This window comes from Anabrus simplex, chromosome 1 (genome assembly GCF_040414725.1).
Source record: "Anabrus simplex isolate iqAnaSimp1 chromosome 1, ASM4041472v1, whole genome shotgun sequence".
NCBI lineage: Eukaryota > Metazoa > Arthropoda > Insecta > Orthoptera > Tettigoniidae > Anabrus > Anabrus simplex.
The window spans coordinates 1,081,380,982-1,081,406,995 of NC_090265.1; the positions used below are offsets into that span (position 1 = coordinate 1,081,380,982).

General features: G+C 37.5%; 1 protein-coding gene across 3 annotated transcripts in view; it reads right to left on the reverse strand.

The window, feature by feature from the left end:
• Window positions 1–26,014, reverse strand: part of Pi3K59F (phosphatidylinositol 3-kinase 59F) — a 184,771-nt gene that overhangs the window by 51,139 nt on the left and 107,618 nt on the right. For 2 of the 3 annotated variants that reach the window (XM_067137214.2, XM_067137212.2), the window contains 3 exons: window positions 18,842–18,941; window positions 4,981–5,109; window positions 4,777–4,898 (listed from right to left, as the gene is read on the reverse strand). In XM_067137214.2, coding sequence (XP_066993315.2) covers window positions 4,777–4,898; window positions 4,981–5,109; window positions 18,842–18,941 — 351 coding nt within the window. The remainder of the gene's footprint in view (window positions 1–4,776; window positions 4,899–4,980; window positions 5,110–18,841; window positions 18,942–26,014) is intronic. The other variant, XM_067137213.2, reaches the window with a different exon arrangement.

Here is a 26,014-nt window from a genome sequence, read left to right on the forward strand (position 1 = left end):
AAATCCCCTCTGGGTAATGATAGCATTTCTTGGATAGGATTCCAGGCTAACTCATGTGTAAATAGCCCTGGGGGTAGCTCAATTTAGGAAATGTGGAGGCGACCTCAAGTTATATTTGCGCTCGCACCCACGGCTCCCAAATGGTCACAGATATGGGTCAATGGTTCGACCAATATAGGTCTACTTATTTCAGAATACGGGTTGCTGTTCGACCCCATCTGGTTACTGCTCCAGCCATCAGAGTGGTATGATGGAGACTATGATTTTATGTTTATTTTCAGGTTTTCTTTGTCGTTTTTCCTTTTTTTTGTATTGAAATTTATGTCATCTCATTAGACATTGCATTAAGTAAATAAACTGCTCCTTTCTGCATTTTAAAATGAAACAGTTTCAGTATCTTATTCTTGCAGATAGTTAGTCCTGCCCATGGTGAGTAATCATGTCTTCTTCCCAGTCCTAATGCGGAGTCTTTCCTTCGAGTTCTCACTCTAATGAATGAGCACTTACCACTATTCAAATATGCATGCCCCATTCACCCCTGTAGTAAAACTTGAGCACCTTATTAGAGTATAATTTGATTTCAGACTTTTAAAGATGAACAGAACACCCCTGAGATAAATGCTAGTCTGGGCCCCAGGTGTTAACAGGTACAATATGTTATACTATAGCATTTGTCTGTAAACCGTAAAAAGTCCCAAGGGAAACTCTCAGTCTCAATAGTCACCATGTGTGTGTGTGATGGTCTGAAATCAAACTATTCAACTTAAGCTTTTAGTCTTAACTTACACCATAAACAAACTCGTGCTACTGTATCAAAGAAAGTATAGTCTGATCTTCACATGAAAGAACATGCTGGATTTGGCTGGTGTGGATAAATAACCACTTGCTTAGTTCCTGTTAGGTGTTAATAGTTGCCAGTGCACGCTGCTGATATCACATGGACACCTCAGTTTCAACATTACTATTTGTTGAAATAAGTACAATAATGTAAGGAATTGCTGTCAGTATCAAAGAAAATTCTGTTATTCTTCATTGCGAGTGGTCATTTTCATTGTTATTAAGTACAACATATTACAGTTTTTGTTATTTGTGAATATCTATTGTGTAATGATGGCTGCTCATGGAGGGAGGCCAAGGATACGTATTCCACGTAAGAGATCTTTCTCCAACTGTGGTGTACGAATAAAACCTATTTTTTATTTTATTCAAGTGCACTGCATGAAAGGTTTGAAATTCTTATTGTTTCCAGCTAATGTATAAACATTCCCACTTTCCAAATAGTAGCACTCAACAATGCTCTGATATCTTCCTCTACAATGAGAATTATTCGCCACCCCTACCTCTTCAGCTTATTCCAGCTATTTCTGGGGTCGCTGAAGCCCCCCAGGGCTAATTTTAGTTTTCATTGGGGTTTAAGGCCAGACACCCTTCCAGAAGCCACGTTATTTGAGACAAATCTCAACCCAGGATCAACCAGGATTCAAATCTCAGCCTTCTCAGAGGGAAACCAGCAGCTAAGCCAATGAGCTAGTTATGACCCCCCCAATGAGAAATATAACTTGATTATTAAATAGTTCAGTATAAAGAGCTTTATCCCTTACACATCATGTGTACTATGAAAGACTGTGTGCTAAAAAAGTAAGCTGCGCAGTATTGTGTGATGATAGTAAATTGTGCATGAAACGTTCTCGAACCACACATATGTATTAAATTGCAAGGGTTTATCATACAATTGGAAACTTGATAGGATATTCAACTTGCTCACCTGCCTACACATGAGAGTGCTTCTCATGCCTAAATCAAGGCTGTATGCTGTAAATTACTTACCCATGAATTAATTTATTGATAACACTGTAAGAAGCATATCTCGTACCAATTCTAATTCGACTGGAAGCAGCGACTGGACCCACAACAAAACATTTACAGGCCACTGAAATGAAGTTCCCCTGCTCTTATCTCCAAAAGACAAAGATAAAATAAGGATTGAGAATATCCAGCAACAACTTTGATTGGACAGGAGTCTGTTGGAAACCTTAGAATTTAGCAGATTACAATAGTATGGTCATATGAGAAGGATGGCTCCAAATACAACCGCAAGAGCATATCATGAAAGAAAGAGTGCGGAGATAAGCCTTGTGATGGGTTAGGGAAAAATATTTCAAAGATCTTTTGAAATGCAATGTAAATTGGCAGCAAGATGCAGAATAGTAGTTGTGGACAGACAGGATGAACTGGTAGGGGGCTGATAAACATATATCATGATGATAGATCCTCATCTTGGTCCTTCACATGTATGTATGGGGCTCCCTTCTTCAGTACTGCTCTTTGACTACGTAACTGTCAATTAAGGTGTCTGTGTCAAGCTTGACCAGCCTGTTTCAAGCCATATAAAGCCTTCTTCATGTGGCAGACCAAGTCCCCATTTTCAGCCTTTGCAACATGGCTTCAGCTTCACGGATTAATTTTTGATCATGTATTCGAGTTACTTTATCCAGCTCCCACGAATTATCAAGACCAAGAATCGAGAACTTGCAGATTGTCTCAAGGGGAAGTGTGGGAAGTATCTACAGAGCAATCTAACTGCCAGTAATTCCATGAATGAATCCCGAACGACTTTACCAAAGGGTATAGTTCACACTGAAGTAAGTTTTTAAAGTTTCCATATTTTTATGTCGAGATTCATTTCTTCGCATTGTTCCATAAACTGTACCCAACTTGATTGCTGAATATACGTTCATAAAAGATAAATGGGATCGTATTATTTACTGCGCAATAACTTGCCACAATTTACTAGAAAGTTATATGTTTATGGTGCAAATATAATTTTATGTTATAGAATTATCTCCTACTAACATCTAGTACTAGTGTCAGGATTTCATTCAGTTTTTAGGGATTTAGGGAGCTCGCAGATCAATAATACTTTCTCACAAGAACAATGTGTTTTTAAATAAAACAATGAGCAACAGGATAGTGAGTCAAACACATTGCTGAATTTTGTCCATTCAAGTAAATATTTTCTTCATTTAAATATTAATTAAACAATTTTAATTTAAGGTTAGGTGCTTGATCTTTGAGTAAATGTCGAATTTGGGACTAGAATAAAAGTGGTAACTGATATTTCTTTAACTTACCTCAAATGCAAGACAAAAGTGATGTAATGTTTTTGAATTTCAGTGTTCAAATGGCAACACACAGCATGACAGATTTGTGTATTCATTATGTGTTTCATACTTGGACTAATTTTTTTTTTTTTTTGCTAGGGGCTTTACGTCGCACCGACACAGATAGGTCTTATGGCGACGATGGGATGGGAAAGGCCTAGGAGTTGGAAGGAAGCGGCCGTGGCCTTAATTAAGGTACAGCCCCAGCATTTGCCTGGTGTGAAAATGGGAAACCACGGAAAACCATCTTCAGGGCTGCCGATAGTGGGATTCGAACCTACTATCTCCCGGATGCAAGCTCACAGCCGCGCGCCTCTACGCGCACGGCCAACTCGCCCGGTACTTGGACTATTAATACAATGATTATCCCTATAATCATCACCAAAATAAGGCTAGGAACAAGATGAATGATCAATAAATAGTTGGTTTTAATTTAAATCTCCTTTTTATTTTCATTTACACATCCTCGATGTACCTTAGTCCCATTAATTGTTACCCGATATGACCCCTGTCGTTTAAGATGTCTCATTATGGCTAGAGTATTAAGTCATATATAGAGAGATAGGAACATGAAAAGGAACAAATGATAGGATGAACATAATGACAAGACAGTGTGGGAAGACTGAGCAATAGAAAGAGGAGGCAACGACAAACATTTTGAAAACACAAAAGGACAAGGACAATTTCCACATCTTCATGCCGCTGTCTTCAAATAGACAGGCCCTCACCACATCAGACCCAGGTATTCAACATTCACCTCTCCTCATCCCCAACAAGTTGTTTCCTGTATTATCCACCATCATCATCTTACTACATCTCCCATCAAGACTGAAGATATGTCGAGATGGCCTCCACAAAGATAATGTTATTGGTTTTTATGATCTACTAAGTACTTGTACAGTTTAGATTCCAAGGTGCCGGAATTTAGTCCCGCAGGAGTTCTTTTGCATGCCAGGAAATCTACAAACATGAGGATGACATATCTCAGTACCTTCAAATACCACCAGACTGAGCCAGGATCGAACCTGCTAAGTTGGGGTCAGAAGGCCAGCACCTCAACTGCCTGAGTCACTCAGCCTCGTGCCTCCACAATGAGTGTTGAAGTCTGCCCTCCTAATGAACCTGGGAAGCAGAAATGAACGTATCAGGGACTAAGAAGAGATGGTTGTAGAACTTGGGTTGATGAGGAGAGAGTCTGTCTATTTGAAGAAAACAATGTATAAAGATGTGGAGCTTTTTCCTTGTTTCGTCTTTTCGTTACTCCCTCTTCCCACACTTACCTGCCATTATTAGTCCTATCATGTGTTCCTTACGTTCCAATCTCTCTACATATGACTGTTACACACTTGTTTGTTTCCTTTGAATACTTATGATTTTGTATTATTGTATGTGAATTAAGAGTGATGTCTATATCAATAAATGTACAACATGCTTATTAAGATATGTTCACACTGTGGAGCAGTGTATGGAAACAATAGCTCTCAAATCAGTTGATTCAATTTGGCAATACAACTCGGCTGTGTCTATTCATGCCATATCATGTCCTTATTTATGAATATCAGACTACAGTTTCACTTGTGAATGTGAATATTAAGAACAAAATTCCAGTACTCACTTCTCAGGAACTATTCCCTTTATCTGAACATCTGGGTCCAAAGGAAATGGTAGAGGTTCAAAACTAGCAAAGTTAATTTTAAATGCTTCAGGGTCGGCCAGCAATGCCTGAAGTCGATCAGTCTGTAATGAGGGACAGCAACATTTAGTAAGAGGCAGAGTAATAAGGAATCTACCAGGAATGATGACTATAAAAAAGACTGACCTTTTTCTTCCTGTTGCCACTTTCTCTAGCCACAGTCTTCACCAACTTCATCAGCTTGTCGATAAATGTCTGCTGTCTGGATAAAAACGCCCGCCTCTTTTGCCATTCTGCACTGCCTTTCAGTAAGGTCTACAAAATATGAGCCCAAACATTCTAGATTATACCTGTTAGTTAATATCTAGCTTTATGCAAAATAATTACACAAGAAAACAGCATTCATGTGAAAAATGTAAAATTATAATAAAAATATCCACACAAGTGTGATCAATCATTTCTTCTAAGGCATCCTGAATTTAATTTTAAATACAAACAACAACAACAACAACAACAACAACAACAACAACAACAACAACAACAACAACAACAACAACAACAACAACAACAACAACAACAACAACAACAACAACAACAACAACAACAACAACAACAACAACAACAACAACAACAACAACAACAACAACAACAACAACAACAACAACAACAACAACAACAACAACAACAACAACAACAACAACAACAACAACAACAACAACAACAACAACAACAACAAAAATAACAAAACAAAACAATTATTCTAACATATTTTGAGTGAGTATTGAACATACAACCTACTTTTCTATTATTTCCCTTTCTTTTTCTGCACCCCTTAATGTTGTTGTAATAACCTATGCTTTACTGGGAAGTAAATCCAATACAAAACTGATAATTCTACACAACTCTCTCCAGTCGTTCCACTCATGACCGAGTATTGTGACCCAAGGACTTTGTTGTTTCCTTTATAAGCTGTTACCATTCTGTACGTACTTGCGTTTTACAGACAGTAACTCTCCATGGTATGTCCATGATCTCTCTTACTTGATCAACCCATCTTTTTGTGACCCGTCCTCGTGTCCTTGTGCCAGAAACTTTTCCCTGGACAATTAATTGTTTCAGGTTGTCATCCTCTCTTCTCATAATGTGACCAAAGAATTGCAGGATTCTCTGGTACACAACGTGGCATAAACTTTCTTGTATTCCAATTTCCCGGATGACAGAATCATTTGTTCGCCTGGCTGTCCACGGTATTCACAACATCCTTCTCCAACACCACATTTCAAAGGTGTTGATTCGGTTCCTGTCTTTAGCTTTTATGGTCCAAGTTTCGTATCCATACAGGAAGATCGAGAACACAAGTGAATGGACTTTTTTTTTTTGCTAGAGGCTTTACGTCGCACCGACACAGATAGGTCTTATGGCGACAATGGGATAGGAAAGGCCTAGGAGTTGGAAGGAAGCAGCCGTGGCCTTAATTAAGGTACAGCCTGGTGTGAAAATGGGAAACCACAGAAAACCATTTTCAGGGCTGCCGATAGTGGGATTCGAACCTACTATCTCCCGAATGCAAGCTCACACCCACGCGCCTCTACGCGCACGGCCAACTCGCCCGGTAGCGAATGGACTAATCTTTTCTTCGTATTCATAGATATTGCTCTATCTTGCCAGATCATCTTTAATTTTGCCATAGCTGTACGTCCTAGAATGATGTGATGTTTGATTTCTTTTTCGCAGCTACTTTTATCCTCGATTATTGAACCAAGATAAGGAAACTGACAGACTCTTTGGAGATTGTTAAGGTGCTGTGGCAGTTGAATCTCTGCAACTTTGTTGACAATCATTAGTTTTGTCTTGTTCCAATTAATTTCCATGCCAAGTTTGTGACTTTCCTGTTGTACACAATCCATTATCTCGACAAGCTCCTGTACACTGCTGGCTACAAGTGTGGTGTAGTCTGCAAAACGGAGGTTATTAATTCTCTTCCCACCAATCGAAAATCCTCCTTCCCAACTGTCGAGGGCATGCCTCATGATATATTCACCATAGATGTTAAACAACTGAGGTGATAAAATGCACCCTTGTCTCACACCTTTGGAGACTTTGAAACTTGATAACAGATCACCATCAACTTTGACTCTGGCCAAGTTGTTATCGTATAAGCCTTTTATAAGTGAAATGAGATGAGATGGAATTCCCATTTCCTCTAGAACACACCACAACTTCGGCCACAAAACACAATCGAAGGCCTTCTACACAAGAGTGATTTACAAAAACATTAATAAAGTGCAGATGTATTACAGAACAGAGTCCTGTTTCATCTTATTTCTGGCTGTCCAGTATAGAGCTGGTAAATTTCCTTGATTTTGTTGGATTGGGTAGAGTCCTGTGCACTGAAGTAGGTGTTTTGAGTCCATCACTGATGCAGTAATTTTGCAGATGGTACACATTTCCGTGGGGTATATTTTGATTCTAGCTAGATGTGCAGCTAAGTAGTCATGTCCCATTTCCAATCTGAAGATTGCCACTGCTTCTTTCCTCAGCACGCTTTTATTTTTATCCCATAGGCCTTTTCTTTTCTTTTCATTTCTTCATTGTAGTAAGTTGGGTAGTTTCTTTCTTACATTCAAGGTTTTTATTAGTGATCATCTTGATTGAGTTAGTTGCCAGAGGTTTGGTTCTCATGTAGGTAATAGTTTCACTAGTTTATCTGCCAGCTTGTTGCCTTCTACTCCTACATGTGCAGGGATCCACTGTAAAGTGATGTTTCTCTTCAAAGTTTTTAATTTTGTTAGTAGATGTTTAATGTCATGAATTCTTGATGAATGGGGTTTGGTATTTGAGGTTGTTGCTTGTATGGCAGCTAGTGAATCTGTGAGTAGGACTGCTGTTTCACATGAATTTACTCTATAAATTAGATTTTGAAGGGCAAGATAGATGGCTTCTATTTCTCCATCGAAGTTATGATATCTGCCTACTAGAGCATATTGTGAGAATAATTGGCAGAAAACTTTAGCACCTGCTCTTCTGTCATCTATTTGTGAGCCGTCTGTGAAGACTTAACCACTGATCTTCAGGATATTTTCCATTTAGCATACTAAGTGCTGAACTTTTCAGCATTACTCGGATACCATCTCCTTTTTTGAGATTATCTGGGAGAGATAGGTTGATTTGTATTGAGGTGTAGTCCAATGGGCTTATTGGTTCAGGGGTGGTTTCAATTTTGGATGGTGTACTTACTGCTTTTAAAATATTTCTACAAGCGGTTATAGTGTTTCTTCGGATTTTAGTCATTCAATGTCTCTTTTTGTAATACTTCCATTTTAACTAAGTTTATTGCAGCTTGTTTTTATATTTCTCTTTGTACTGGTGGGTATTTGTATATGTCAGTAGTGTTGTGATTGGTGGTGTTGTAACTGCTCCTGATATTAATCTTAAGGCATTTGATCGTATTGTATTCTTTCCAGTTGTTCTAGAGATGTTTTATTTCCTGCGACTATTACCTCACTTCCATATTTAATTATAGGTTTCACATGTGTGTTATAGGTAATGTTGAGTGTGCCTTGTGTACATCCCCATTTAGTGCCTGCTAGTCTCTTCATCAGGTTAAACCATTTATTCGCTTTTTTAGATGTTTCCCTTAATTCGTTTTTCCAATTTAATTTGTTGTCAAATGTCACACCTAGATATTTAGTGCTGAAGCTCTTTTCTAGATGGTAGTCATCCAGTTTGAGTTTGAATTCAGTAAAGAATTGATGTACAGTTTTTGTCTTGCTGACAATCACATTGTTCTCAGTCATCCACGAGGTAAGTTCCTCCAAGGTTGCATTCATGGTTTCTTTCTGTTTGTTGCTTTTGTTACTGGCTGATGTCCAGATAACGACATCAGCAAATATGCTGACCTGAACACCGTTAACTCTTTTTAACTTGTTATAAATGTTGAAAAGCGTTTACTGTGTGAACCATTATTTTACACAACTTTCTATCTTCCCTTTGTATAACTACTACATCCAATATTTTCCATACCACATCCACCAAGAATCCTTTATTTTTGTAATGTTCCTTTTGATGATAGTTCAATCAGGAGAGCATCAGAAGCAAAATCTGAAGGCTGTGGATTTGGTTCCCCACCAGTGTTCAGTTAGCCATTTTTGGTCTGTACTTATCTCTTTAGTATGTACTATACGAACTCAATACAACTTAATAATCTGAAAGTCCACTTTGAGTACCACACACACTGAGACCCAGCTCGTTCTTGACCCCTCAGTTCAAAAATCCCAGGCTTTTTAGGACTATTCCAAATCATTTCTGTACATGTACAACAACAATATTTATATTTTCTAAATTCATCCGAAAAATGTAAAATTATGATAAGAAAAATATCCACATAATAAGTGTAATCAATCATTTCTTCTAAGACATCCTAAATTTAATTTTGAATTGAAACAAAAACGACAACAAAAAATTGTTATTGTGGTATATTCATGAATAAATACAAATGAATAACATGAATACCAATACATGGAGAAAGGGTTGCTTCAACTTTTATAACAATGGCGCAAGGAGATACTGCTGCATTATACCATGCATCTTGCATTTCCTAATAATTTTCTAACAAGTCAAAGATGACATCAATCGACAGTCATTTTTGTGATTTTATGGATGTTTTGCGATTATTTTTCATTTGATGTGATGGGTGTGAGTTTTCAAAGTTCTTTTCAAGCTATGCATGTTTCAGTCATGTTTTTATATCTGCTACAAGCAAGTTGTGGCCTGCATTTGTATCTGTCACAGGGAATGTTTTAGCCATCTTGATGCTGTTTTTAACCTTTGATTCATGAAATACCAATGTGAAGAAATACTAAAATCGGAAGGAAACATAGATGAGATGTATCAAACAGCACGAGGCCTGATGAGAAGAAATCAAAGAAAGGTAAGCAAGCAAGGAATAATGAAAGAAAAAAAAAGGAAACATGACATTTTTGGAAGAAATGAAGGAGGTGTAGATAGGAATTTTTTTTACTGGATATGATTATCAAGCTGATGGAAAAGTATTGGGAGAAAGGCAAGAACCTGGTCATTGTATTCCTGGATATATAAAAGGCCTATGAGTGCTATAAGAGATAAGATCAGGGAGTGCCTGAGGAAAAGAAATGTGCCTGAAGGAGTGGTAAGGAAAATTCAGATGTTGTACAAAGACTGTACTAGCTGTATACAAATTGGGGAAGGTCGATCATTACGGTTTGAGACCAAGAGCGGAGTTCAGCATGGAAGTGCACTGTCCCCACTACTGTTCATCATTGTTATGGACAATATAATGAAGAAAGTCAAGGAAAAGTTAGGTGAACTGAATGCAGTGGCCTTTGCTGATGATATGATTTGGGGTGAAACAGAAGAGGAAGTACAGACCAGACTCAACATATGGAAATCCCAGTTCAAGGAATATAACCTCAACATCAGTGAGACCACGACAGTGGTGTTGGCAGTCAACAGAGAAGGGCATCCAGCAAGTGTAAAACTAGGAGGCCACCAGCTGGAGTGGGTGGATAGTTTTCCTTACATTGGAAGTGTAATCTCCAGTGATAATTTGGTCAGAAAGGAAATAACAAACAGGGTGCAAAAGGGATCAGAATTCTACCAACAAGTAAGAACACTTTTATGGGATGACACAATTCCAAAACCAGCCAAACTGATGATGTTTAACAGCTATTTCATACCAATACTGACCTATGTATTGAAGCATGTACCCTCACAAAAAGAGATTTATCAAGTGTGCAAGCATCAGAGACGAAATTTCTTAGATCCTCCATCCAGAAGACCAAGATGGACAAGTTAAGAAATGAGGAGGTGAGGAAAGAAGCCAGAATAAGGACAACCCTATTAGACCGAATCGGCACATGCAAACTATAGTGGTACAGGCATGTGATGAGGATGGAGCCTACAAGAACAGCCAGAATAAATTTGGGAACACAGCTGGAGGGGAAAAGACCTGCAGGAAGATCTAAAACTCGATAGATGGATATGATCAAGACTGATCTAGTTATTAGAGGATGGACAGTGGATGATGATGTTCTCCATGACAAGTTGTATATGGACAGGAAGAAGTGGAAGAGGGTCATTAACAGTACCCAGGAAACTGGAACTGTACAATGATGATGATGATGATGATGATTATCAAGCTGACCCTGGAACAATGATGTTTGAGAAAGAACAGGACTGTGACAGAGTTCGTAAAACCGAGGATAGAAAAATGGGAAGTGGAGAAGGCAATCAAGGACCTAAAAGAAAGAAAAGCAATGGACTATGACCATATACAATCTGAAGCATTGAAGGCCTTAGGGAATGGAGGAATATTTACACTGACCAATCTAGTGAACAAAATATATGACACAGGCATTTGGCCAAAAGATCTTAAGACCATTATGGTTCCCTTACTAAAGAAATGTAATGCTAAAGAATGTTAAGATTATAGAACAGTTAGTGTTATATGTCATGTTACTAATGCAGTGCCTAGAATAGTGCTGAGAAGAACAGAAAGGAAAAAAGAGAACATGGGAGATGATCAGTTTGGTTTTAGAAAGGGAAGATGAACCAGAGATGCAATTGGATGCCTACTGATGATTACAGAAAGGATGTTAGAAGTGAACAGGGATATATATACACAGTAAAACCCCATTATCATGATCTTCAAGGGACTGTGGTTCAAATGTGTAATAAGCAGGACAACACTATAGATGGGAAATGAGTTTTGATGTGGGAAAACAATTATTGGGAAACAATATTTCAGTAATGTATTTTATTATTACTGTATTATCATCATCATCATCATCACCACCAAAGTATTATTAGATCACAACACATTATTGTTCATTACTGTAGTTCTGACACAAAATGAAAATTTTATCTCGCTTCCTATTAAAAAAGTCTTTGATTGATCCTTGTCAAGTGTGTGTACTACTGCTGTGAATGATCCCAATTCCTATGCTGTTTAAGTCCAATTTCTATGCTGTTTAAGTAGCTGTTCATATCAATTGATACTTCGCTAGGAATAACTGATCATGTAATTTCAGAGCAGATCGATTGCTCCAAGAGCTTCATTTCATGCGGGGACATTTTCATCCACAGATTCAATTTCCTCATCACTGCCTTCATCTTGGACAGTAGCGACAGCATGATCCGCAACCACATTGTCGACATCACAGATTTCTGATGTCACTAGACACTGACACAAAATTAGTTTATGGTTGTAGTGTTGGAAATGGTGAAAAAGATGTGTAATTGCTCACCTCCCCACTGGTTCCATTGGGCTTGCTTTGCGTGGGCTGTTTATTGGCTGAGTATGTGTTGAGCAGCTGATCAAAGAGAGGGACAAAAGGGGAAACTGAGGGGAAAGCAGGGGTAGTGCTGAGGTGAACAGAACTAGTGGAGGGTAGAGAGCTCTGATATTTTTTTGGTTTCTTTTTGGTAACTTTTCTTTGTGAATCTAAATTGGAAATCTCTTCTAGGAGTAAGTTGATGTTTTCAGTAATCTCATTAGTGTTGAAGTTAGTGTTCTGTTTTTGATCCATTTCAATATAAGTGAGTTTGAGGATATTCATTAGTTAATCTTTATTTAATGTGTGTAGGTTTCTTAAATCTTTCTCTATTGTGGTAAATTTATGATTTAAGTCTGTCGTGTGTTAACTCATGGCCGAGTATCTATTTTGTGTCTGCTTTGATATGGTATTGAAAAGTTTCTCCCTGTTTGTCCAATATTAGAAGTTTTGCAATCTGGCATTTTAGCCTGTATATTCTGGAATTTAGGTATCTGTTACCTTTTGTTAGGCTGTGGTGGTTATGAAGTAATTTTTTTTGTTAGTGTTGTTAGTACGGAAAGCTATATCAAAATTAAGCCTCTTGAATATATCGGTAATTTGGTAGATGTTGCTGTTATTGTAGGTAAAAGCAGCAAAGTTCTTCTTATTACTCTGTTCTGTTATGAGTTGTATTAGTGGTTTGCTTTTGATTTTGTTTGATAGTTTGTCATGGTAGTTCTTTTATCCACTACTGATTGCTATTTTATATACGACATTAATTTTGCAAATCTCTTTTTAATGAAGGAATATTGTAGGATCTGTTGAGCATGCTAATTTTTTTTTTTGTTTTTTGTGCACTTCAAGATGGTGCAAATCTTTCTCTATTGTATTTAAGGTTTGGGTTGGCTTTCTAAATATTATATAAGAGAGATTTTTTCCTTTCTACTGTTAAAACTTAAAAAATAAATAAAAAGAGTTTCCTGTTATTTTCAGTCTCCAGTGTAAATTTAATGTATAGGTCTAAATTATTCATTTTTTTACCAAACCAGTACCGTGCTATTGTTAAATTGGTCGTCTATTATTACAAAAATGCCATATATGTATCTCAGCCAGAGCGCAATTCCTTTAGCATTATTTAGTATTTTGTGTTTAGTGTTTTTCTAAATGCTCCATATAAATTTCAGCATGAATGCCAGAAGCTGGAGCTCCAATTGTGGTTTTAATAATAATTAATGTTATTTGTTTTACGTCCACTAACTACTTTTTAAGGTCTTCGGAGACGCCGAGGTGCCGGAATTTAGTCCCACAGGAGTTCTTTTACGTGCCAGTAAATCTACCGACACGGGGCTGTCGTATTTGAGCACCTTCAAATACCACCGGACTGAGCCAGGATCGAACCTGCCAAGTTGGGGTTAGAAGGCCAGCGCCTTAACCGTCTGAGCCACTCAGCCCGGGTAATTGTGGTTTTAAGAGGAAGTACAACTAGGCAACCATCCTCCAACTGGGAGTCCTTTGTGTTGTTAAATGAGAAGTAGTTTTTAGTAAGAAAAAAAAGTCCAGAAGGGACATGAATTCTATTTCCTGTATGCTTAATTTGTTATTCTTCATTAAGATGTTCTTGATTAAAATGAGCGTTTCTCTAACAGGAATATTATAATACATGTTGGTGACATCTAACAAATTTAAAGTAATAATAATAATAAATAATGTTATTTGCTTTACGTCCCACTAACTACTTTTACGGTCTTCGGAGACGCCGAGGTGCCGGAATTTAGTCCCGCAGGAGTTCTTTTACGTGCCAGTAAATCTACCGACACGAGGCTGTCATATTTGAGCACCTTCAAATACCACCGGACTGAGCCAGGATCGAACCTGCCAAGTTGGGGTTAGAAGGCCAGCGCCTTAACCGTCTGAGCCACTCAGCCCGGCCAAATTTAAAGTAAAGGAAGGCTTAAGTTTAATGTTTTTGGTAATGTCGCAGAATTCTATTGAGTTTTTTATTGAAATTGTACTTTGGAAAGTACCAGGTGTATGCATAAGTCTTTTCCGGTTTCACTAAGAGATGGCGCCAGCGAACAGTACACAGCGTATGAATTTGACACACTCAGTTTGTTCGTCTGACATTAACTTACCAACACACACAAGTTGAGTCAGCCAAACACTAGCGTCTGTGTTGTATCATTCAGTGACCATGTCGACGTTTGTGCCTGAAAAAGAACATTTGCGGCACACATCGCTTTTCTTATTTAATCAGCTAAACGACTGAAATCCAGACACCCTTCTTGGCGTACTGCAATGAATTTACAGGACACCTCCTTCAATGTATCGGACGCCTGGAAAGAACAATGGCAACAGCAATCCGCATTACCACATCACCACATCATTGAGAACCCATGCAAGTGCCCAGATGGTTTTTCTCTTCCCAGACGGCAGTGGAGGATGCTAAATCGAATTAGGACCGGCCAAGGTAGATGTGGAGCCACTCTCTTCAAATGGGGATGGAAGACATCACCGCAATGTGACTGCGGACAAGGGGAACAGACAGTGGAACACCTTGCATTTGAGTGTCCTTTGCGTAGTTACAGAGGCTCTATTGAGGACTTAAACTGTGTCTCAAACGAAGCTCTTCTCTGGCTATTAAATTTTGACATGGAACTTTAGTTACGAGCTTGAGATGGTAGTTGTATATATTGTAAATAATATTGTATTCATCATACGCTAAATAAATAATAAATAAAAGAAAAAGTCTGTGGAAAGTCATCGTTTACTGGTAGAAAAACATGGTGAACATGCTTCATCGATTAGAACATGTGAGACATGGTTTCGACAATTTAAACATGGCGATTTCAATGTGAAGGGCAGTGCGTGCTCGGGCAGCCCACAAAAGTGCGAAGACAAGCAATTACAGGTGTTACTGATGACGACCCAACTCAAACTCGACAGCAATTGGCACAAGCATGAACTGTGTCACAAGAAACAATCAGCAGACGTTTACGAGCAATAAAGATCAGTAAACTCGGTAAATGAATCCCACATGAATGAATGAACGACAAACAGAAAATCACAAACTCATTTGTGAAATGCTGCTTCAACACCATGAAAGAAAATCATTTCTGTACCGAATTTTGACGGGAGACGAAAAATGGATTTATTCTGAAAACCCAAGGCGGAGAAAATCGTGCCCGTCACCTGGCAAAGCCAGTCGTTCAACACCAAGGCCAAATCACTTCGGCAAGAAAACAATGCTTTGTGTCTGGTGGGACCAGAGCGGTACTGTGTATTATGAACTCTTGAAGCCCGGCAAAACCATTAATGCACAGCACCATCACCAACAAATTATTAATTTAAATCACACATTGATCGAAAGACTACCGGAATGGGCCAGAAGACATGACAAAGTGATTTTGTTACACTACAATCGCCATCCGACACAGCAAAACCAGTGAAAGACACCTTCAAATCGTTTGGATGGGACATCCTTCAGCACCCGCCGTACTCCCCCATCCTGGCGTCATCTGACTATCATGTCTTTGCATCAGTGGGGCACGTGCTCGCAGAGCAGCACTTCAGCAATTTCGAGGAGGTTGGAAAATGGCTCGACGAGTGGTTTGCCGCAAAAGATAAGCGGTTTTTCTGGCATGGTATTCATAACTTACCTGAAAGATGGGCAAAGTGTGTAGAAGCCGATGGCCAATATTTTGAATAAACAAAAAATTAATTTCCCTTGAAAATTGCGCGTTTTCTTTACCACAAAAACTGGCAAAAACTTATGCATAAGTTACACCTGGTATAATAATTTTGTAAGAAACTATGGATGAATTCTGAAGTTTTGTAAGTAGGGCTGCTCCTAAAATTGATTATTGGTCTTCTACTATGATCGTCCGAAGAGAAGGCACGTGAATGCGGGGTAAGAAGTGCGAGGGGTAAGCTCGGCTGCCGCGCATGTGCTTATCTCAAGTCTCAAGGCCTGACAAACATCTGTTCTGTCTGCAGTGACTCTTGTGAACTGAGATTCTGTTGAGAAGTTTCAAAGTGGTAGTGTAATTGTGTCTTAGTTACACATTTACTGTATGGCTGCATAATGAGCAGTTTGATAATGATATGCATTAATTCAGAGAGCTCGCATTGTCTGTCACGACTGATGTTTGCAGCTAGAAGCGTAGTACCTGTTACTCATGCCGTACCTACAAGCTACTGTGACTTCTCATTAGATGCAGATAGGAAAATTAATAATTTAGACCATACATTAAATTTACACTGGAAACTGAAAATAACAGAAAACTCAATTTTTTAGATTTAACAATAGAAAAGAAAAAGAGAAAATCTGATCTACACAATATTTAGAAAGCCAATCCAAACCTTAAATACAATACAGAAGGATTCACACCATCCCAAAAAAAAGTTCATTTTTGAGCATGCTCAACAGATCCTAAAATATTCCTTTATTAAAAAAAAAAATTACAAAATTAAATAAATCTCATATATAAATTACCAATCAGTAATGGATACCAAAAAAAAACTACATTGACAAACTATCAAAATCAAAAGCAAACCACAAACACAACTCTCAGAGGAACAGAAGAACTTTGCCACTTTTACCTACAATAACAGCAACATCTACCAAATTACCAAAGTTTTCAAGAGGCTTAATTTCAATATAGCTTTCCGTACTAACACTAACAAAAACAATTACTTTATGATCACCACAGCCTAACAAAAAATAAGGTACCTAAATTCCGGAACATACAGGCTAAAATGCGCAGATTTCAATACTTCTTATATTGGATAAACAGGAAGAGACTTTTCAATACCATACCAGGAACACATCAAAGCAGAGATACACAATAGATACTCAGCCATGAGTTCACACATGACAGAATTAAATCATAAATTTACCACAATAGAGAAAGATTAAACAATCCTACACACATTAAATAAAGATAAACTAATGAATATCCTCAAACTCATTTATATTGAAATGGATCAAAAACAGAACCCTAACTTCAACACTAATGAGATTACTGAAAACTTCAACTTACTCCTAGAAGAGATTTCAAATTTAGATTCTCAAAGAAAAGTTATTAAAAAGAAACCAAAAAGATACAACAGCTCTCTACCCTCCACTAGTTCTGTTCACATCAACACTACCCCTGCTTTCCCCTCAGTTTCTCCTTTTGTCCCTCTCACTGATCAGCTGCTCGACACATACACTCAGCCAACAAACTGCACACGCAAAACAAGCCCAATGGAACCAGTAGGGAGGTGAGCAATTTGACATCTTTTTCACTATTTCCAACACTACGAGGTTTTCTTTACTTCTCCAACCATTCTTTTCTTCTCTTTTTATTTCAGACTCCTAACTACACATTATTATCGAAAGATGACACTACGTTCCTACCAAACTTCAATTACAGTTTAAAGGAGTTTCCCCCCATCCAAACAGAAGCTAAAATCTACAAAAACTTCAGTAAACAGCACTTATTTCACATATATACATTCAACCAATCATAAATATTCATCGAATTACAACACTTAATGACAATAACAAAAGGAAGAGGAAGAAAGAAAAGAAGAAGACCCTCAACAAACCTTTTCATTAGTGTGTGTTATTCTTCATTCTTCATAGACTGGAATGTTACCATGCTTTCTTAAGTGTCACCAAACATTTTACCAGTGTTGAACATATTTAAAACAACTTTAAAACTCCTAATGTTTTATAGTCTGTGTCAGTTTTTTAATTGCATGCTTTTTAGCTGAAGATGTCAAACAAATCAGGATGAAACATGTAAGCTAAGTCCACAACAGATGATAAGCTAAGCTTATGTAATCATAGATTACATAGATTAGCCATTAAAAAGTAGTGGAAGGTGGAAATCATCTCTAAAAACTAAAGTTAAATTTAACGCCAATACGGAACCCCACAATGAAATTTATAAATTGCCATCAAATAAGTCAGAAACCACACGGAGTACCAACTTCAGCAGCTCTATCTAGAGAGCCAATTTCAGCAAATATGGACAGATGTGCTACAGAATACAAGGTTTACAACTGAAATGCCATTCATTAGTGATTTTTATTGAACATATATTACCAACAGGTGTCTCACCTGGCAGTGTATATGACTATCTCCTTGCCTGCTCATATAACATCTTTTATCCAAGGTAGAGGTGGATCCACAGAGTACTAGAGTCTCACTTCAACTGTTCAGTTTTCTGCTATAGATTCACTCTTTGCTCTGATACTGTAACGAATTACTTTATATCAAAGTTACAATCACCCAGATTATGTTTCATCTGATTTTCGTGGTGCACAATATTTTTTGCAAATGAATACATTTGCCACAACATCCCAGATAGCATATCACCGTGGAGGATAGAGGGCCCAGTTTTTTCTCATGACGATTCCACAATAACTGCATATTCTCGTCAAGAAAACGTGTAAACTGTTTCCTCACTGGTGTCAGTTTCAACTGATTGGGTCATCTCAAGAGTATGAACATATATTTATTAGTCTGCAGCTTTGTTCAAAAGCAGTTCTCTTAAATAAAAGACAAATATTTGTGTTAAGATTATTTCAGGAAACATTCCAAACTGTGCAAATGAAGCATCTCTTCATAAATAATATTCTTCCTCATTTAAGCAAAACAATGTTTACAACTGAAATGCTCCTTATTCAACATATAATACCAACAGACCTCTTAGCTGGCAGAGTATATGACAACAAGCAAATACATTTTCTCATCACCAGAAACATACTACCTGAGAGAAGGTCTTCATGACCGTCAGGTACATCTCTCGGACTTTGCTGTCTTGTTTTACTGCTGGTTCTTGATCTTCACATTCAATAAGCAAGTACCTTAACAGAAAAAAGTATGGCATTAACAATACTACTTTATTTTTTATCATTGCATAAGAATGTACTGTCACTCAAAATAAGAATGAGGTCATGGTCTCGTATAAGTACCTCGCAGGTACATTTTACTCAGAAACAAGCTACATAGGAGGTGAATTATATTTTGATAAATAAAATTTTGATAAAATATTAAATGAGAGAAACATACAATACAATGTCCTCATTCTCTCCCTTAGTGACTATACATCATAATGCACAGAAGTAATGGGTGCAATTTTTTGTTGGAAAAGTGTTATGGCCGTAGCCAAAGTCAGTCAATGTAAGTTCCATATTCCATTTATTTCCCTTATTGCAGCTATGGTTTTTTTATTCAATGTCCTTGGTAAATTGCGTATTCCTTCCCCTAAACTACAATTTCATCCAGGGTGATTAAAATTGTTTATAGCTTAGACTGCAGTTTCTTATTCCCCTACTCTATATACCAATTTTCATTAAATTATGTTAACCTATTTTCTCATGGCTCGGCATCGATATGGACTTAGCAACAAAAATACAAATTCATGAATATCCGTGTTATCATAGCCGGTATGGTAAAAATGTGTAAGATAAAAATGGTCGGAAATTTAATTCTATATAACTTTGGTTATGTAGTATTTATCAATACAACCACTAATATAAATATTTGAGAACTAAATTATAGGCCTTCCCCTAAACTACCATTTCTATCAGCATGAATAAAATGATTTATAGCCTAGATTGTAGTGGCTCATTCTACAACTTTGTATACCAGTTTTCAATGAGATAGGACCACTAATGACTTAAATATTTTAGAATTAAATTTTATGCCTTCCCCTAAGCTACAATTTCACTCAGCGTGAATAAAATTATTTATAGCCTAGATTGTAATGACTTATTCCCCGACTTTGCTACCAATTTTTATTAAGATAGGACCACTAATAACATAAATATTTGAAAATTAAATTTTAGGCCTTCCCCTAAACTACCATTTCTATCAGCATGAATAAAATTCTTTATGGCTTAGATTGTAGCGACTTATTCCTCGACTTTGTATACCGATTTTCATTAAATTCTCTTCAGCCCTTTTCTAGTGATGCGTGTACATACATACAGACATACATTACAGAAAAGTAAAAAATGCATTTCCTTGTTACTGTGGACATGACCGATAGAGAAATACCATTCTTTTCAAATTCTGAGCAATGTACAGACAAAACTCTTATTTTTTATATATATATATATATATATATACACAGTACAACATCATCAGGATAAGATAATGCTTCACCTACTCTAATCCTCCGACTTCCCATTCATAGAAATATAAGCCCTCATTCAATCATACTTCAGTCAAGTTCAATTGCACTCGTTTTTGTCTGTAGTCTCCAATGATCTACCCTATCAAAAGCATTAGATAGGTCAATCACAATACAGTCCACTTGACCTCCTGAATCTAAAATCTCTCCTATGTCTTGCTGGAATCCTACAAGTTGAGATTCAGTGGAATAATTTTACTAAACCCGAACTGCCTTCTATCAAACCAGTTGGTGATTTTGCAAACATTTCTACTAGAATCAGAACACATTGTCAAGATAACTGGCTTGTAATTATCACCCTTTCCTTTATACACAGGGCTACTATAGCAACTCTCCATTTATTTTGTATAGCTCCTTCATGAAACTGTAACCAAACAAGTACTTCAAATATGGTACTAAATCCCAAGCCATTATTTTTAGTACATCGATAACAATAATATCAATTCCAGCTGCTCTTCTAGTTTTCAACTTCTGCAACTGACTGTAAATGTCTTATCACAGATAAATTTCAGTACTTCGTTAGTATTAGTCACCTCACCTACCCAAATATTATCTTTGTAACCAACAATTTTTTCATACTCCTGCCGTTCCTAGAAACTGTTTCTGTCTTAAAGTACCAATACATACCCTTCCATTTTTCACAAATACTTGTATGATAGCCTCTGTGGCTCAGGCGGCAACATGCCGGTCTCTCACCGCTGGGTTCCATGGTTCAAATCCTGGTCACTCCACGAGAGATTTGTGTTGGACAATGCAGAGGCAGGACACATTTTACTCTGGGTACTCTAGTTTTCCCTGCCATCTTTCATTCCAGCAACACTCTCCAACATAATTTCATTTCGGGCCCAGAGGAGTGTGACAGGTTTCGGTAGCCGGCATAATTCCTATCCACACCACTAGAAGGGGGCTTCATTCATTTCATTCCTGACCCAGTCGAATGACTGGAAGTGGATGTGGATTTCATTTTCATTTGTATGACTGCCAATTATGCTTGCCATCATGTTATCCTTAGCCGACTTCTTGGCTCGATTCAAATTTCTACTAAGCTCCTTCAATTTCTCCTTACTTTCACAACCATTTCTAAGTATTTCTTTCCAACCTGCACCTCCTCCTTAGTCCCTTTACTTCTCTCTTAATATAGTGGGTTTTCACTATTTCTTACCTTTAAAATATACATACCTGTCTTCATATTCCTCAACAATTGCTTTAAACCATCCCACAAACTGCTTACATTTTTATTTAACAGTTTCCACATGATAATTACTTTTTTTTTTAACTGTCTCATGCATGCCTTATCAACCACATGATACTGCCTAATAGTCCTAATTTTACAACCTTCCTTTCTATCACATTTATTTTAAACTATGACAAGAACAGCTTTGGGATCACTTATAGTACCTACTGCTTCTGTTTCTCTGTAGAGCTTATCTGCTTTTACCAGCATATTTTTCCCTCTAGTTGGTTCCATTTTCTGATTCAGCTGCCCTTCCCAGTTTAACTTATTTACCATTCGTTGGTCGTGCTCCCTGTCATTAGCATTACCTTTGCAATTGGCATTTGGTAAATTGAGATCACCTGTTACAATCACGTTCCTCTGCATGTAATTTCTCACATAGCTGATTATCTTATCAAATAATTCTGCACCAGTATCAGTGCCACCCTTTCCAGGTCTGTACACCACAAAAACATCAAGTTCCTTATTATCTTCAGAGACGAGCCTTACATCTAGAATTTAATGTTTCTCATCCTTAACTTTTTTATAGCCTACGAATTCTTTTTTCATCATTCCTCTGTACAATAGTTACCCTTGTAAGAGACAGAACTTGTGCCATGACTAGGTATTAAAATAAATTTTTTCACTATCTTGAAATATTGTGCTGTCAGAATTCTAATTTAAAAGTATAATAATAATAATAATAATAATAATAATAATAATAATAATAATAATAATAATAATAATAATAATAATAATAATAATTTCATGTGGTTGTGTCTAGCCAAGTGCAGCCTTTGTAAGGCAGATCCTCCAATGACGGTGGGCGGCATCTGCCATGTGTAGATAACTGCGTGTTATTGTGGCGAAGGATAGTGTTGTGTGTGGTGTGAGAGTTGCAAGATGTTGGGGACAGCACAAAGAACCAGCCCCCGGGCCACTGGAATTAACCAATGAAGGTTAAAATCCCCGACCCGGCCGGGAATTGAACCCGGGACCCTCTGAACAGAAGGCCAGAATGCTGACCATTCAGCCAATGAGTTGGACATTTAAAAGTTATGCACTAAGCAACAGAAAGAAAATATTTTAGATATATAAATAATTCATCGTCATGTGGGCAGAACTGCCAACTGCTAAGCCATCTATTCAACACATGGTAGAATAGAGGAGGGAGTAGTAGGTACATTTCACGAGACATTGAGTGCTGTAACTGATAGCATATCCAACAAAAATTATACTGTGCCAATACAGATAATGTCAGACCGCTAATGTACCAGAAAGGTAACAAAAAAATGTAATGATGAATTAACTTACAAAAATTCAGTTTTCAAACACAACACATTGAAGGAAACTATTAAGATACTATGAAATTAATGAATTACAACCCAAGAAAGAAGAACACCGTACCATTAGGTAAAATGTGCCTGGCAGATTAAAAAAAAAAAGATAGTCCCCATGTGCATCAATTTTTTCTCTCCCAAAGCTCTGCAAAACAAGGGATCTTACTGTATTTTAAAAAACCTGGAATGTGAACCAAAGAAGTTACCCAAAGCATCTAGTTTTGTATCCGGTTTCAAGTGGTTACACGATACACAGTTAAGAAAAGGGGGGGGAATCAAATTACACAGCACTTTCAAACCTTACCACACAATAAAACATCAGATGAATTGTGTCAATAGAAACAAATAAACATCATGTTGGGCAACATGACAACTATAATAAAGGAACGTGGAGCGGGTCTGTGAAAATACCAGGGCCATTGGGATACGAACGTTGTGAGTTTCCAGGAAAATCAACTTCCAAAATAAACATTACAAAGAAATTCAGAACAAAATCAACCTATCCCAACAATCCAGTTACACTATTTCCAAAATACAAATTAGATATAGTTTGCCAAGAGCTTTGCTTTTAGGACAAGAGGTTAACCACGGATATCTTAACATAATGCAACTTCTACAATACAATTTTGAATCTAAGGATACAAATACAATATTGAATGAAAGTTAACTCGCTTTCTAAGGTATCTAAGAAATCGAGTGGCGAGTCTGGGCGAGTAGGGCAAACTCCTATGTGAAAGTACAAGCAAACATTAAATGTAAATTAAGGTGGAACTGAAACCAACAGTGCTTACCCCAAGGTAGCCCATCCTGGGAGCGAGGATTCACCAACGTGTGTCTAATCGCTGGACTGATGAGAGAATGAAAGACCACAAAATCTCACCTCACTCTCTTAAAAAGGCAAGGCTGGCCCCAGTGCGATTACCGAGTGACCAATCAGAGCACAGGAGCTTTCTTATCGCCACCCAGATTCACCAATCAAAACTCTTTATCAAGTCGCGATGTTTCCACAATATTCCAGAACATTGGCAGACACTAATCGCGAACTTTCCATCTTCCAGAATTAGTAAAGACATGCTTCTACAATCGACAGGGGCCAACACACCCTATTCCAAAAGTCTGCGTCACAAAATTTCCAGAACGTTACAAAATATCACTTAACCATAATAATAATTTACAATTTAGTAGTTACATTTCAAAGTTTGGATAAAAGGAATACAAAATATTCTACAATATTTTACACCATGCAGGTTAGGTAGATAAAGGGAATACAAATAAAAAATTCTACAATAATATTTTACACCATACAGTAAACATTTCTTCAAAAGAGGCATATTCCACAGGTCTCAATTTTATTGTCAAGAGTTTAGAAGCATCACCCTCCGAGACGATTGTCTGGCAAATGGAATAGATGGTAATCAGAAGGGGGCAATAACAGCACAATATGCTGTAACAGAAGAACACATTTTGTGTTTCAAACACACTACATGAGCTGCCAGCATATAATCGCATATATTGTCTGGCCAGCCGCCAGTAGTTCACAATGTATGATAACACTATCAATCCTCTAAAATCAGAGTATAACCATCTTTTGATATGGTGATGATACTAAATTCAAGGTAATCAGCAAGCAGAAAATCACCTATGATGTTATTACCCTGGTTAGCAACATAAGAATGGGATCCATATGCGGAAATCAAAACCAGAATAAGCACTACAAGAATTGTGTTCCTGAAATTAAAACAATTTGTGTACAACCATGAACTATGATTCAAAACTTGCTGGCAGGTTTTTAAATGATGTGTGTTACTGATGCTGCTTTACAGTGTCTAAAGATGGATGCTGAAGGTGTAACCCTCCATTCACATGATCCGAGATCTCTCATATCTTACCTCGTTTGGTGTTTCTGCTTCTTATTAATATTTATATTCCTCCAGTATTATTACTACAATTGCCTCCACACACTGTCCCTACATTACTGTCTATCTCTGTTGCCTCTTCTTCTGATGTCACGTCCTCACATAATCAGCTTTCAGGCCTTTCTGGAACTTTCACCCTGAATATATATATATATAAGCATGCATCGTTTTACCTTGGGCAGTTCCCGTTTGACAAGGAACTCTACTGGATTCAATGAGTGAGCTGGTTCTCCTTGGCATCCTGCTTATAGCAATATGAGGCGCGGTTAAGAGAGACGAAAACATATTTATAATTTTCATATTCTTCTACTTTCTTTCTCTTAATGACAGTCTTTAATTTTAATCATTATGATTCTAGACCTTCAGGAATTGTTTGGACTGTCATCATCATCATCATCATCATCATCATCAGCATCATCATTTCCCTTTATCCAGCTGCAGCCGGGTAAGGGCAAATATGGTTCCTCTCCACTTTCTTCGGTCTTTCCAACATTCCTCCTCCATCACTGTGTCCCAGTCCAGGTTTCTTTCTATAATGCTGCATTGGATTGTATCCTTCCATCTCAATCGTGGTCGTCCACGGCCTCTCCTTCCTTGCATTTGCATTTCCATAACCTTTTTTGGCATTCTTTCGTCACTCATTCGCTTTATGAGCCCAAACCATCTTAGTCGGCTCTTCTCTATTCTATCATTCATTTTTTCCACTCCAATTTCTTTCCGGATTTTCTCATTCCTTATTTTGTCTCTTCTACTCTTCTGTATCATATTCCTCAAGAACTTCATTTCGGCTGCCTGTATTCGACTCTCATCCGTCTTTGTCATTGTCCAAGTTTCTGCTCCGTAAGTTGTTATGGGTACGTAATACATCTTGTACATAGTATCCTTTGCTTCCATTGGCACATCTTTGTCCCATAACATGTTTCTTACACTATGATAGAAACAACTTCCAGCTTAAATCCTCTTATTAATCTCTCCATTAGGTTCTCCATTAATTCACTCCCCAGGTATTTGAACGTTTCCACTACTTCGAGGGGCTTGTCTGCAAGTCTAATCTGACCTTTCCCATCTTTCTTCCCTCTAGTCATAACAAGAGTTTTACTCTTTTCTCCACTTATTTTCAATCCACATTCTTCGATCTTCCCATTCACCACATTCAACTGTTCTTGAACCTTCCTGTCGTCTTCTCCCCAAACCACAATATCATCTGCAAGTAACATGTTCATTTCTCTCCCTCTATATGCTGCTTTTGCTGTTCTCATGATGTCATCCATTA